General features: G+C 36.8%; 1 protein-coding gene across 5 annotated transcripts in view; it reads left to right on the top strand.

Moving 5' to 3' along the window:
* The window catches only part of CDK14 (cyclin dependent kinase 14), a 610838-nt gene that overhangs the window by 328480 nt on the left and 266831 nt on the right, over window positions 1-15527 (top strand). For all 5 annotated transcript variants that reach the window (XM_045519926.2, XM_045519925.2, XM_010959446.3 and 2 more), the window contains one exon: window positions 13190-13284. In XM_045519926.2, coding sequence (XP_045375882.1) covers window positions 13190-13284 — 95 coding nt within the window. The remainder of the gene's footprint in view (window positions 1-13189; window positions 13285-15527) is intronic.

Raw genomic sequence — 15527 nt, 5'->3', positions numbered from 1 at the left:
ATCTTACTTAAAGAAGCAGAGCTAGTAATTGTACTTATCAAAATGTTTCTTTAGGCAGGTCATACCAAGCAATATGGAGTTGCTCTTGGATGCTTGTCTACTCCACAGCTGACCTACACATAGTATGATTTTGGCTTGTGTTGTTGGAGGAGTAAAATCTTAAAGGTCTTCCAAAACCTACAGTATCTTTCCACATCTTCCAGGGTTAGATAATCACAACAGATTATAGGCATTCAATAAATGTTAGTTGAAGAAATGAATGAATAAGTAGTTTGTTAAAGAGAAGTCCGCCTAAGAAGAAAGTAGAGAACAAAAAGAATTTGAAAATATTTTTCATTAATTTTTTATTAACTACAATTATAATATAAAATAATAGATGATATAGTTAAAAATTTAAATAAAGAATATGAGACAAAAATAAACCACCACTCCACCCTCACTTCATCCCCTGACCCCAGTGTGATTCAGCACAGGTAACCTCCCTTCATAGCTTCTGGAGTATTTCCACCCCCTCCACTTCCCTTTTAAATACAGACTACTTTCAATTTGATGTTTTTTCCCACTAAATATTTCTTAGACATTTCTATATTAGTACTTTTATTAGACTTATTGCATTATTTTTAATGGCCATATAATTTTTTGGTTATATGAATGTGCCATATTTTATGTAACCAGAACACAATGAATGGGCAGTTTGGATTGTTTTAAAACTTTCACTGTTTATTAAGAATACTGAAGTGAATATTCTTATTAACTTTGTTTATTTTTATATCTCTGTCTATAAATTCCTAGGAAAAATGGTGGTTCAGAGCTATGAGAAATATTTTAATTTTTGATAGATGTTGGCCAATCTCCCTTCCCACCCCAATAGCATCTGGCTTCAAATAGTGTACGAGTGTATTTATTTCCTTACAGCCTTGTCAATATGAAATACTGTTTGGGTTTATTTGCTCTGAGTTTCAGGCTTTAGGTTTCCTCCCTGGTAACTACCCTCCTTCCCATTCAGTCCTTTTTGTCTGTGCATTGAGGTGGGGGCTGTCAGGCCAGCACAGGTGTTTCCTGTAGTCTCTTAGACTTTAAACTCTGCAGTTTTATGGGTAGAATCCTGGCATAATGGTTTGGGAACCACAGACCTGGCTCTTGGCCCAGCTTGGCCATGGGCTTGCTATTGCTACTTTGAATAAGTACATTTTGTTTCTTCATCTCTCATTTTCCTCCTTCATTTCTCATTTTCCTCCGATGTAAATATCAGACGTTTAATGCCTACCTGACATCTTTTCTCAGTCTCTGAGAATGAATTGGAGAAAAAGGGCTAGAGAGGGGAAGCGACATACCAAACTGTATGGCTTTTGACAGCATCTCTTATTCAGTATTCTGTCTGAAAAAGTGAATCAGTTGGACTGAATGTTCTCCAAGATTTGTGTAGATCTTTCAGTCAATGAACCTCTATTCAAAATAATATTTAAAAAAAAAGTCCTATGCTAGTAACCCCAATGGGTTCCTATTCCACCTAGTGAGTCTCATTGGGGATTTGAGATGAACAGTTTGAAATGGATATAACTTCATTTCAGCCTATTCTTGTTTGATAGGAATTGTGATTTTCCTGTAGTAACAACTCCTTCCTGTTCTCCTTCTAGTCCCCTTTCTTACTCTTTTATTGGCTTGTGGGACTCATAAAACTCACTTTGAGTTGGCCACTTCCAGTTTCCTCACGATTGTTACTTTAGTTCATGCGATCAGAATGATGTTCGACTTTTACACATGAAACTCAAGTATTTATTCAGGATCACAAACTAGGGGTCCATTAAATAACGGCTGAAAGAGCCTCAGTGACTAGGGGGACGAGGAGGACCAGGGACTATAGCAGTGATGTCTTGTGGGAGAGACCAGTTGTGTAGCTCCAGACACACAACTTTTACCCACATCTGTTCTTTCTAGAAGAGCCAAAGGTGTGCATTTTATGTGAAATCCTGTGATTTTTATATACTTCATAAATTTCTAAAACTTTGCACAGGCCAAACAAGCCAAGTCTGTGGGTTGGATCTGACTTAACATATGGTTGAGAACATCTTCCTTTTCTCATTGATACTACCTTACTGTTTGTCAGCTTATCTCATGCTGGGTAAAATGTTAGGGTATAATTTTAGTTTCTTACAAAAGCTTTCAGAAATAAATTACAGTTTCAAACAATCCTTTTACCATCTTTCCATAATCTGAAATATGAATAGAAATAAAAGAATACCTTTAAAAGTTATAGCAATAGAACACAGCATTTCATCTACTTGTGAAAACTCCTAATGACATCCTTGTAAGATGTTTCTTTGCTTCTTTCTAAAGTCAGTGAAATGTGTAGCCTCAGTGTTGTTGGTGAGTTATTACAAAACTGAAAATGGATTTATTTTGATCAATATATGCAGACTGAACTAAACACATTGTAGTAAGATAACCAATCCTCAGCAGAGAGCAATACTAGGAATTATGCTGCTTGTGGTGATTTATGGAAGATTATTTAAGGATTTTGTTTTTCTCATTCATGTATGCATTACTCAAGCTGCACTTAATAGGCATCTTCTATAAACTCAGCACTGAATTGAGTGCTGTGAGCACAGCAGGAGCAAGAACCGATCGTGATTGAGTGGGGGATATTGACAGATGGAGGTGGGTCATCAGGTAATTATGACACTGGGACAGGACAACCCCCGGTGCTGAGGGACTGACAAGATGCTTCTAACTTGGGCCTTGGAGGTCAGCAGAGACTTCTGAGGAAATGATAGCTAAGTTAAGATCTGAAGAGATGGTAGGAGTGTCTGAGACTTAGAGGGAGAGGGAAGAGAAAAGACAACATCCCAGAGAGGTCTGGGAGGACATGGTGAATGGAGATCTGCAAGAAGCCCTGTATGGCTGGGGTTTATAGGATAGCTGGGAGTTGGAGGAGCTGAGTCTCTGGATGAAGCCGTGTTGTGCGGGTCCTTGTGAGCCCTATTAAGAAGCTGTTGAAAGGTTTAAAGAAGAGAAATGACTTGATCAGATAAAGGCAATTTTAAAAAGCCAGTTTGAACAACAATTCCCCTCTAGCTCTCTTCTTATTACTTTCTTTTGAAACGTCTTTATTCCAGGTGGTGATGGTGCAGGTGGAGCTTTGTGCAGATATGTCTGTAATGTCTGATGCCCTAGTCTTCTTAGCTTAGGTTTTTCTGCCCTCTGCACATGGAAAGATATGAAGATAAAGGTAAACCATGATCACAGCAAAATACTAGGAATGAAGATAAGAAAAATCAAGACTGGGAGAGAGCAGATACTGCTTATTTTGATTATAGAAACAGAATCCTCCTGTATCAGGAGTCAGGAGACCAGGGTTGGAATCCTGTGGTCAAACTTCTGTATGTTAGTTTCCTCAGCTGTCAAATGAAGGGTTGGAGTTAGATGCTGTTGATGATGACAGTTGGCTTTGACATCCTCTGAGGACTATTTCAGCTGTGCATCATGACCCAGTCACCCTGTGTTAAGTCAAACAGAGATGTATTTAATGCACTAAGATGTTACATATGTGTGCATGTATATGCATGTGTGAATGGTGTATATGAAACAAGATGAAATTTTATTAAAAAGGGAAATGTGGGTCAATAGGAGGTAGAACCCATTTGAGAGAATGACAGTAACGCTATTGATAGGTGGATGTTTGCCATAGTTCTCAGGAGTTGCCTTCATGTGTGGAAAGGCAGGTTGTATGAGCGGGAACTGTTGTCAGTACCAGTCATAAGTGTGCCTTGCAGAGACATTAAAAACAAACAAACAAACAGAAAAGCCCTCAACCGTCGAGGCTCAACATTTGAGGCTCAAAGTGTCAGGAGCTAGACAGTTTCCTCCCTTGTTTCTCTGGTTGGCAGTGGTGGAGATAGAGGTACACATTTCCTAGAAAGTTGGAGCCCATAGTACTGTTTTTCTTCTCCTTTGTCATTCTCTTGAATGGCTTTTTTTTTTTTTTTAACTACAGTAACAGTCTGAAGTTACCTTGATAATTTAGAAACATTAAATATACAATGTACAACTTGTCTTTTCCTTGACTCATATAGTTATCACAGTAGATGAATGTTTTATCTTAAGCAATTGTGTGATACGTTGCATGAAATCTAGCACTTCTAAGATGCTCCCAGTTTCTGACAAGTAGGTAGTAACTTTAAAAAAGGTGAGACTAATAGAAATTTTAAAAGTTACTGTTTTTTTACTGAAGTGACTTATCTAGTGTAGAAGAGGCTTAGAACGTTCTTTTCAGAAAAGATTGGGAGGAACCTCTCCCCAAACTGCTTACATAGCATTTTGCCCATGTGACTTTGCATAAACAGTTTTATTATCATCATAGGATTCTGAACACTGAACACTTGAGCTGTCACCCTCCTCTTTATAGGTATGTCTGTTTTCCTCCCTTGCTTTTGTGTGTTTCCAAATATAGAAAAGTCTCCTTCAAATGCTGCCAGAGCCAAGAGAATGTGAAGCAGAAGAGAGGTGAGAGCATCAGAGATAATGGGGGTTTGTCAGTCCTGCTGGTCAGAATGTTGGAAGGCAACCTCTGACTGAATCCCCAGTGCTTTTCTTACTAAATACCTTGTAAAACTCCTGAACATTTCAGTGGTGCTGGAGCGAACCAGGCGTTGTGTCACTAGCAACTGAACATCAAGACACTGAGCAGGAGTAAGTGCTGGAGGGAGGAGGGCAAGGTGGGACTCATATTAGCAACCTTCCCAGAAGTGGCAAAGCTCACTTGGCTGAGATGAACTTGGGGTCCCACCAGGGCCACCACTGATTACAGGCAGCATGGAGGATTTCAAGGCATTGTCCAGGCCTAGGGACAGTCAGCTGTATTTTGTCATGGGGAGAGGAGTGAAGATGATGTGACTGCCTGAAGGTTGACTGTGTGAAACACGGTGCTCTGGGGCTGTGCACTTTCCACTGAGTTATGCTCTGATTTGTAATTTTTATAGCTTTGACTTTGTTATTCAGTCAAATGAAGTGGTATTAAGTTTGAAATTTCAGTTCAGAGGACATTCAAGGATGGGAATGAACCGTAACCAAGATTCATATTCATTTTTTGTCGTCTTTCACTTCTCTTCCTTCCTTGCTCATAATCTGTTTACAGTATCCCCAGATCTGCTGATGGTGTTTGTTTATCAAAGCACGGGTTCTGAGGCAGATCTTACTGCAAGCATTTTACATAAGACTTTAACTGTTATGGATTGAAAAGGCCAGATTGAAAAGGCTGTTTAACCATGACCTTATCAACATTTCATTCATATTGAAAATACGAGCTCACATTTTTGGGGTTTTTGAAATGAACAGGAAAAAACCGGCACACCTCAAAATATCATCAAATTTTCAGAATGAAGAATTCTCTCTGCCTTCTAGCACATGACTTTATATCTTTCAGTGAAATCTATCTCAATGGCTGTGTACATGTATGTGCATGTCACAGAAAGAGAGACAGAGACAGAGACAGACAGAAGTAGATACTAGGTAAATGAATAGATCGTCTTGTTTCTGTTGATTTGCTTGTGGAACAGTGAGTAGATTGCAGTGTAACTAAGTGCACACACACACACACACACACACACCATGAGTGTGTTACTTATACCTACATATCAAAACCATAACATAACAGTGATTTTCAAATTTTAGGATTTGTAAGAATTGAATAGAAAGCTTGGTTGAAATATAGAATACAAGTTTCATGGGAACAGCAGTTTGTGTTTCCCCTGTGCTTAGTAATTGGTACATAGCAGTTGTTAAATATTTGTTGAAAGATTCTTGGGTCCCATTCCCATCAATTTGGATTTGGTAGGTTTGGGATAGGGCCTATTGCATTAGCATTGGTATCAGGCACACAAGTTGACTTTGATGTAGGTGGTTGAAGGACCATACTTTGACAAACACCTGTGACTGTGGAGGTGGAGGGGGTAGAGTCTCCTGTGTTTGGAAATATGCTGCAGAATTACCATGCTTTGTGGAGGAGTCTGACAGTGCCCCACCCCTTGACTGGTGTCTTGCAAAGTCAAGTGTTCTGTGTGCAGACCATTAGGCACTGAGACTTGCAGCCATGGGAAGGAATAAATTTTCTAACTTTAGATTTGTCTTTAGTTTTGTAAAAGAATGCAGTAATAGCTCTTCACATACTTTCATGTAAGGAGAGGTTGTTTAAGTGTAGTCAAACAGAGATCGCTCTTCTGATATAAACGTTTATTCTTCTTAACCAGAAGACGTGAGGTGCTTGGTGCCACACCGCCTTTTTTATTATTATTATTATTATTATTATTATTATTATTATTATTATTATTATTATTATTATTACTACTACTACTACTACTACTACTACTACTACTACTACTACTACTACTACTACTACTACATACTTTGTAGTATTCTTACTGACTGTACATGCAACCCACCGTAATAAAGTGCAAAATAGTGTAAGTAAATTGCCTAATAGATTTTATTATTATTTATTTTTGAAGGGGCAGGTAATTAGGTTTATTTTTTAATGGAGGTACTGGGAATGGAACCCAGGACCTCGTTCATGCTTAGCACACACTCTACCACTAAGCTATTCCGTCCTCCTGCCTAACAGCTTTTAAACCTAGTTTTTATAGCCAGACAAAAAAATCTTCTGTTACCAACTCTTCTAGTTAACCCTCAGCTTGTAAATTGTCTCTTTCCTGCCTAAAGACAGTACATGGACCATAACCTCTACACCTACAATCCCGTTGCCTGGCAAGATTTGTTTCTGCTGAAGTTACTAGCAAGACGTTTACATTTGAGGAGAACCACGGCTTGCATTCATGTACTAGTGACATGTGCGACGTATGTGGACCTTTCCAGTGACAAATAGGGACAAGATTAGCTAGAGTGTGGAAAGGCATCTGGTGGGTCATTTACAGGTTCAACTGGGAGTAATCAGAGACAAAACTAGGACTCCTTTGCAGTGAGTGAATTAATCTTAATGCAGGGAAGTAACCAGATGACACAGTTTCAACATTTTGGATTAACGTGTGATATGAGTGCAAATGAGAGGCTGATACAGGGCCTGCATTGTTCCAGGGTAAGAAGAGAGACCCGTACAATGCAAGGATTTGCACTAATTCCTTAGTGAGGAGGGATTAGTAGTGAAGGATAACACTGTAGTTATAATAACTCATTATTGTAGCTGTATCATAGTTGGACATTAATTGTGTGGTTAAACATTGGTATGTCTTCTACAGTGTTTAGTTCTCTTTAGCCAATCCACTGTAATAAAGAACTTTTCCAGGTATCTCTTTTATTTTAAAAGAAACATATGTTTATCATAAATAACTCAGATGCTGTAGAAAGGTACTTATTTCTATATCCTTCCCCTCAGCTATAACTATAGTTTAATGAACAGATTCTTCTGTTTTTTTTTTTTTTTTCACGCAGACTCAATTCTTGGCCATTTTTTGGCTGATTAATTGGTTTGAATACTAACAGTGGTAAAAGTAACAATGCATATGTGAAAATGTTAAAATTGCTTTGAACCAGGTAAACTCTATTAGGTTGAGCCACTGGAAATTGCTGTGTTCATAGGTCAGAAATGTCAAATCTTGGCAGTTTCATGTGGTTAAGCTCTACTGTTAGAAGAATTTGTTCTTTGAGTGATTTAGTGAGCAGTTGATGTGGTCGTGTGAGGCTGCAGGGTGGAAACTGCCCCCAGCTGACTGCTCTTTGCCAGTAGTCAAGTGGTGGATACACAGGCATTGATGGCAGAGGGAATGGTTGAGGCTGTAATTTCCAGTATTGTGTCGTTGGGGAAATTCAGAGGGGAGCAGAGTAGGAGGAATATACAGTGGGATTGAAGTTCTGTCCATCCCCACAAAGAAAAACTCAGCTAAGGAGCAAATAAAAACAGTAGACTTTTTGATGGATAGAAAACAATTTACGTGATATTTGTGAAGTATTCCTAACCTGTTGTATTGTCTTCAAACAGTTGGACAACAAACATGGTGAACAAAAAACATGTCTCTATATCCAAAATGTGATTTTTAGCTCAGTTAAGTTTATATGACACCATATTTGTTTTACCATTGTGTTTTGGGTTAGCTGTGTCGTCTTCCCTGTAACAGAGTTCATCTTTTGTATGTATGTGTGTAAAAATAGAAAACGCAAAAATGGAATCAAAGATACAATTCAGTTTTTTAATCTGATTCTCTCACCTTTTCACTTAGAAGTGTGTGTGTTCGTGCGCGCACGTGCGCATTTTTTATCAGATTAGATCTCATTAAGAGGGAGGTCCAGAATGGAGTAGAACTGTATCTTTCTCCTCATACGTAGCTGCAGTAAGCAACGTGCCTTCCAGAATCATGTACACCTTAATGTGGAGCTGCGCATAAGTTTTCAGGGTGTACACAAGTTCCTTTCTCTGTCTAGATCACCTGCTCGGCACAGACACAGTTAAACAAGCACTCTGTCTTTTCTCTTTGTGTATTTTTTGGTTGTTGTTTGCCCTCAAGTTTTTTCCATTCAGGAAATTTTTGCTATGAAAATATTCAGAATCCACTGACAAGTAAGTGAGAGAGAACTTCTCATTGAAAGTAAGGAAAGACAGAAAGTATAGTGTTTCTAGTATAAAGTGAATTTCAGTGCCCAGAGAGCTGTCAAGCTGTGGGCTTGAAGAAAAAGTTTATGTCTCACGTGGTTGTAGCTTGAAATATGGTTGGCTTCTTGAGTTTAATAGGTAATAATCTTTGTCTTCTACAAAAGTCACATAGACCCGTCAGTCTACTCCACTGAAAACACATAAAAAAGATGAGAGGAAAATGTGAATGCACTAATTCTTTCCAGAAACTAAGGAAAGGATGGGTTGTGTTTACTTGTGATCGCTCCTTTCCTACCAATGGGATATCAAATAATGACCTAGAAGACTAGTTGAAATAGTAAAGGAGGGTTTTGTTCATCTTTTCCTTATTAACATTGCTTTTTAAAATAACCACTGCAGTGAGAACCTGATAAATGAACATACTCTGAATTTTTCTATACCTCAAAATTTATTTTAATCATGATAAGACTGGCATTCTGGGTGAAATTTATCTCTTCCAACTCTGAGTGGAAACCTAGGCTGTTTATTCTGAAAGTGGGAGGTCAGGTTTTCGATATGGCTGATGAGTGGGTATCTGAATCCTGCTGCCAAGCAAAAGGAGGACCCCTGTGTCTTCCTGTCCTACTGGGACTTTATCAGAGGCAGTTATCTTGATGAGCAACAGTGTTTGTCTGTTTTTGTCTTGTTTCGACATCACAGCCCCAAAACTGTTGTTAGAATTTTGCCCTCAACCTTAATTACAAGTCTTTTACGTCATGTACAATTGTACCTTTTCAAGCCTCACTGGTAAAATGAATTTAAAATGTTTGCCATATGTTTGCTTAAAACTTGTGGGGAAACCAAGCATGCTGGAATTACTAACACTCGTGTTATAGGACTTGTTTTGTATATAAACGATAAGAAAATAACATGTAGTATATTTGAGATATTATTAGGATTACATGGAGTATTATTTTGACAGTGCTTGTCTTGAAAACGGAGACACATTGGCTCTGGGACCTGTGGGTGTTAATCACTGGACTGACTTGGCAGCCTAGGAGACTCCCTTGCTTTGGTAACAGCAGGAATGACAGTACCTGGCACGGTGCTCGGAGGAGAGGCTGCTGTGTTGGCAGCCTCCAGGTTAGTCAGGTCTGTCACTTAGCCTGATGCTGGTAGAGATCGTGCAGGGTTTTCTGCCCTTCAGTGCCATTTTTCTGCCATCAGCTTTGAAATTAGTAGCTTCAGCCTTTTCTGAATACAAATTCATTATGATAATCTCAAAAGAAAAAGGGCTTGCTATCAGATGCAGATATCGGTAGTTATTTAACTGGTAGTGTGTTTTAAAATGTGTAGTAAGATATATTAGAAATCTAAAATTTGTAATAATTCAGAGAATGAAATTTGGAGGTTTTGCATCTTTATGTAGAAATGGTCAAAAATATCATGTAAAAAATGACATGCCTCTTTTCTATAATATTGATCACCGTCAGGAAACAGTAGTTTTTCCCCAGGATAAATAGCAGCAGAGACTTGAAATTGTAGAAAAACCCAATGGAAAATGATGGGCATGAAGACGTTACTTTGAGAAATGAGAAACCAGTTAGATCTAATTGGTGAGAGAAGAAAGGTGGTAATGGAGAAAAAGTTAAAAAAAAAAAAAATTCAAGGCAGAGGGTTCATGCTTGGTGTTATAAATCTCTTTTTAAAGAGAGGTAATCTTGCAATATTATCGAGTATCAAGGGTTCAAGGTTGGTCCAGGGCCACCAGTGCCAGTAACTAATTTCTCAATAAATATTTGATGAATAAATGAACAATTACAAGTTCCTGAAAGAACACATGCAAACCATTTCTTTTTTCTCTTCAGGCTGTATACCAAAACCCCAAATTGAAGATATAGTGTTATTTAAATAATTAACAATGGTAGAAGATGCTTCTATTCTTTGAGTATTCTACCTGAATGGTCATTGGTGTAGGGGGAAATAATTCTATTTATTTCTGGTCTTATTGAAAAAGAAGAGTTTATCCTTAAATTAATACATGCTCTTATATAAAATGCTCAAATTTATTTAATAAAGGTTTTGATTATTTGATAAAATGGATTACTTTCATGCTACATTATTTTTCTATATATTTTATCCATCTTTTATGGTTCTTTTATTCTTACATGAAGTTAGAAAGATCTAAATCCACTTATTATTTAATTAATAAATACTGTCTTGTAATTATGTTCATGTCTTTTTACCCTGCCATTCCATTTTCCACAATTCATTATAGGGAGAAAATTCTACAGAAATACTTTTTGAAAGGGGCCTGGTTATGTCCTTTGTGGTATTAATTAAAAAGCTGAAATCTTAACTAGTTTAATTTTTTTTTTTTTTGAGATAAGCTGTGTTACAGTGCGTCTGATTGGGTGGGGGTTGTTGCTTTCCTTTTTTTTTTTAATGCAAAGGAAAGGGAAAGAATGGAATTTGAGAGGCAGAAGCAGCTGCGCCTTGCCAGATCTTGAAATTGGCAACATTATTAGCTGGTCTTCTCTGGGTTTTGGAGGGGCCTTGTGTTGAAAATGAGTGTCATCTGTCACCAGACTGAGGTCTGGGGCTAGTACTGGTCTCATAGTAAAAGGAAGAGTAGATCAAACTTAAGAAGAACTTCTAGATGACAACAGGCCCCTTTCTCATTCAAGAAATAGATGGACCCCTGACATATATAGCTAATGGAGAACCTAAATGAATGACATTCAGTAAATTTATTGAGTTGCTACTATGTATCAGACCTTGATCTAGGATGGAGGGTTTGGAGGACAATGAATGATGGCCTCTTCCCACTCATGCTCCTGCCAAATTAATAAATCCAACGGAGAGAGCAAATGAAAACATACATGATTCACACCTTCAAGAGCATTAGGAGACAGCAACAAGCTTGTGATTGCAGAAAGTGATGCAAGGGAAGCTTAAGAAGTTTTAGAGACTGTGAAAAAGAGTACAGGGGCATGGACGAATTAGATGGAGCACAGACAAAATCGTAACAGAAGGAGAAACCTGGGACTCCATGTAGTTCACAGCACTTGACTACGAGAAAGGAAATCAAAAGTGAGTGGGACTGGAACTGGCAGCTGTTGGGTAGCATTGCTTCTGGGAACAAGTCAGACCTGTAGGGAAAGGAGGTACACTTTGAAGACATGACAATGAGAGGAAAGAAAAGGGAAAAATTAAGCATCTTGTAGAAATGAAAAATAAACTAGACACCCTAAACCCTTTCCCTTTCTTCCACTAGCACCATCCATAAAAACTGCAAAGGAAAGAGAAGAACTGATGGAAGAGAGGGCTCTCAAGAAACCCACTTTATTCAATGAATAGGAATAGAACGAAGTAGCCGACATCTATACAAAACTGTTGTAAAAAATTGAAAATACGAATCACTGCATTTCAGCTGATAAAATTCCTTTTCAAAAAATCAATTCCAAAATTAAAACTATACACAACACTTTAATCTAAATTAAAGTTTTTCACTCAGGCTCTTGGGTATATGAAACAAACAGACAAACAAAAAACACCTGGAGTTTGAAACACAAAAGAGGAGAAATGGACAAAAACCAAAATGAAGTGAAAAGAGAGTTAATTAAACTCCTGGGCAGTACAGAAGAAAAGGAAAAATCAAATCAGAAATGAAGACTAAATTACAAGGTACCTAAGGGAAAAATGGATTCAAATAATAGATGACCTAATGTATTAATGTTTACATTAAATATAAATGGTCTAAATATCAGTTAAAAGTCAGAGGTTGATAGAATGGATTAAAAAAAAAACACATGACCCAATGATATGCTGTCTATAAGAAACTTGCTTCAAATATAATGATATTGGTAGTCTAAAAGGAAAAATACATAAAAGATATACCATATAAACTCTTACCAAAAGCAAGCTGGAGTGACTATATTAATATCAAACAAAACAGTTCAGATTACAGAAAATTACCATGGTTAAAGAGAGACATTATATATTGGTAAAGGGGCCAATTCGCAAAGAAAGCATAGCAATCCTAAATGTATATACACTAAACTACAGAACTTCAAAATAAACAAAGCAAAAACTGGCAGAATTCAAATAAGAAATTGAAAAATCCCCAGTTACAGTTGGGAATATCAACACCCACTCTTAGTCATTGATGGAACCACTGCTCAGAAAATCAGCAAGTATAGAGAAGAATTCAGTGACACCATCAATCAATGGTTTGATTAAAATTTATCAAACTCTCCAACCAACATAAGCAGAATATATATTCCATACATATGGCAAATATACCAAGATAAATCATACCCTGGGTAATGGAATAAACCCTGACAAATTTAAACAATTGAAATCATATCAAGGATATTATCTGACCATAATGGAATGTAACTAAAGATTAATAACAAATAACAGATGAAATAATTAGAGGTAACTTATTCTAAATGAAAATCTTATTCCTGTGCTCTTGATTCTGAATTGTTATTGGCTTAGAAAATGGGAAAATAGATGTATTTTATCTGACGATGTACCAAAATGATAATGAAACATATCAGGTGGCTGTTACCCATGATAAATTGTCTCTTTGTCCACTTTATTTTACAGCTTCTCTATTAAAAGGACTAAAACATGCTAACATAGTGCTGCTTCATGACATCATCCACACCAAGGAGACGCTAACACTTGTGTTTGAATATGTGGTAAGTAAAATGAGAATTCAGATTCTATAAATATGAATGAAATTCTTACAGTGTTATCATAGAGTTCTGTCTTTAGGTAGCTATACTGAAGTGAGTATTTTATCTGAGTACACAAGACTTGTAATTTTGCATAACTTTGAATGGTATGTATCTTAAAGAAAAATCCAGAAAAAACATTAAGTTGAATTTTCATCAGATATATTATCTGTTTATAACCTATTTGTTGCTAGTATACACTGTAATTTTTAGGTTTACCAAATAAGATTTAACAGCATGTCAGTGATACTCCATCAAAGGAAGTTCATAGATTTCCTTTGATAATAAATGTTTTTTTATTCTCTCATTGGATTTATAACTTGGTTTCTCAGAGGCATTCTTATTAGGATTGTGTGTGTGTGTGTGTGTGTGTGTGTGTGTAGAAAAGCCTGATACTTACAATTTAGGCTTCATAGTTTTCCCCCTCATTCATTGTTTCAGCTATTAATTAAAACTTCAAATTTGCATAGCACACAATGTAATGATCTTATTGTGTTGAGACTTGGACTTGAACTCATAATTAATCTTTCTCCGTTTCTCTTAGAAAAACATATGGTATTTGTGTAGCACCACTTCAGCATTTAACTGTGGAATCATGAAATGTAACCATAATAATTAACATCCCAATTTTCACAGATGGATATAAGAGCGTGTAATTTACAAGACACAAATAACATTGGTGAAGACTTTTATTGAGAAGAATAGCTGTTGGTATAGTGAATGTATTAAGACCCCATTTTGTAATTACCATAGTACTTTTTTAACAATTTAAAAGGATGTCCATTTTTTTCTTAAAAATATATAATAGAATGAATATTTCCAACATTTTTATCTTGCTAATGTCTGCCTATGTCTGTTTGTCACTTGAAAATTGTTGTCTTATGAAGAAGCCATTCATCTTGTCTATTTACATATAAATGATAGATACATTTGAATAATATGGTAATGTGGCTACAAGGACAGCTAGAGCTGAGCAGTTGCATATATTACAGACTATCAAGAATGGATGCAGATTCACATCAATGCAAATATAATTTCTTTTGTTCAGTTGATGATTTTGGAGTCAGTAATGTATTTGCTGACTTAGAATTGGAATTTTTGTTTCATATTTTTCAGTATGTCTTGTGATATTTCAGTTATATCCAGATTTTTCTTAGTATACTTGACTACTTTTCCACAAAACATTACAAAAGAGATTTCAAAAATATCCTTGTTCCCTTCCCTCAAATTGGATAATTAAATTAAAGGGAAGAAAAAATAGTTTGGCCCCTAAAATCAGCAACAGTGATAGAAAAACTAACAAAATAAAGAGAAAATGTGTCCTCCAAATCTAAAAAGGAAAATTAAACATATTTGTGAGTCTAAAACTGTGCATATCAAATCAGATGTCATTTGATGATTTTATATTCTGTGGAAGTTGCCACGTAAAAGGAGGGAATTTCACTGTCCTGCAGTATTTGTCAACTGGTTAAGACTGACCTGTAAAATCATTCTTGTCTGTGCGAGTGAAATTCTCTCTGGTCCCAGTTCTTGTGGAGACATCCCGGGTCCTCTTCAATAAACTACGTAATAGTGATACTCTACAGGCAACATTTCATTCCAAACTTCCCTGGGGTAGCTAACACGCAGATTAACCTGTTCTTTTTTGGAGAATGAGGCATGCTGAGTCTTTCATGGTGTATGATTGCCCTGCCTTGCCTCTTCTTCTATTCTTCACTCCACGTTTATTTCCTTACTTTCCCAGTGTTTCTTTGCCTATCTCCTCTCTGCCTTTCTTTGCCTTTTTCTATTCACTTCATCTTTTATCCTTTTTTTTTTTAAATTGAAGTATAGTTGATTTACAATGTTGTGTTAGTTTCTGGTGTACAGCATAGTGATTCAGTTTGGTATTAGCAGATACATCCCCTGTCCTTCTGCTCTCTCTGTTGAAGTACTTTTTGTTGATACAACTGAAGTTTGTTTGGCTTTTAAGTAAAATGTTCCATTGAATCTCTGAAATCAGAGTTGGGGAGGTGGGGAAGAAGAGCTGCATACTGTAGAAATTCTTTACAAGAGTCTTCTCAGTGAGAGTTAGGAAGGTTGGACACTCCTTGGAAGTATTAACCTGATTCTTGGCAGTTGCCTGGTACAAAAAGAACTTCCCTGAATATTCCCTGAAGTTTTTATTTTCTTAACTGCTTCTTCATTGATTGCTTTTTTTTTTAACA

The sequence above is a fragment of the Camelus bactrianus genome, chromosome 7 (assembly GCF_048773025.1).
Source record: "Camelus bactrianus isolate YW-2024 breed Bactrian camel chromosome 7, ASM4877302v1, whole genome shotgun sequence".
Lineage (NCBI taxonomy): Eukaryota > Metazoa > Chordata > Mammalia > Artiodactyla > Camelidae > Camelus > Camelus bactrianus.
Note: the sequence above shows the minus strand (reverse complement) of the source record. Positions and strands in the feature narration are given on the sequence as shown.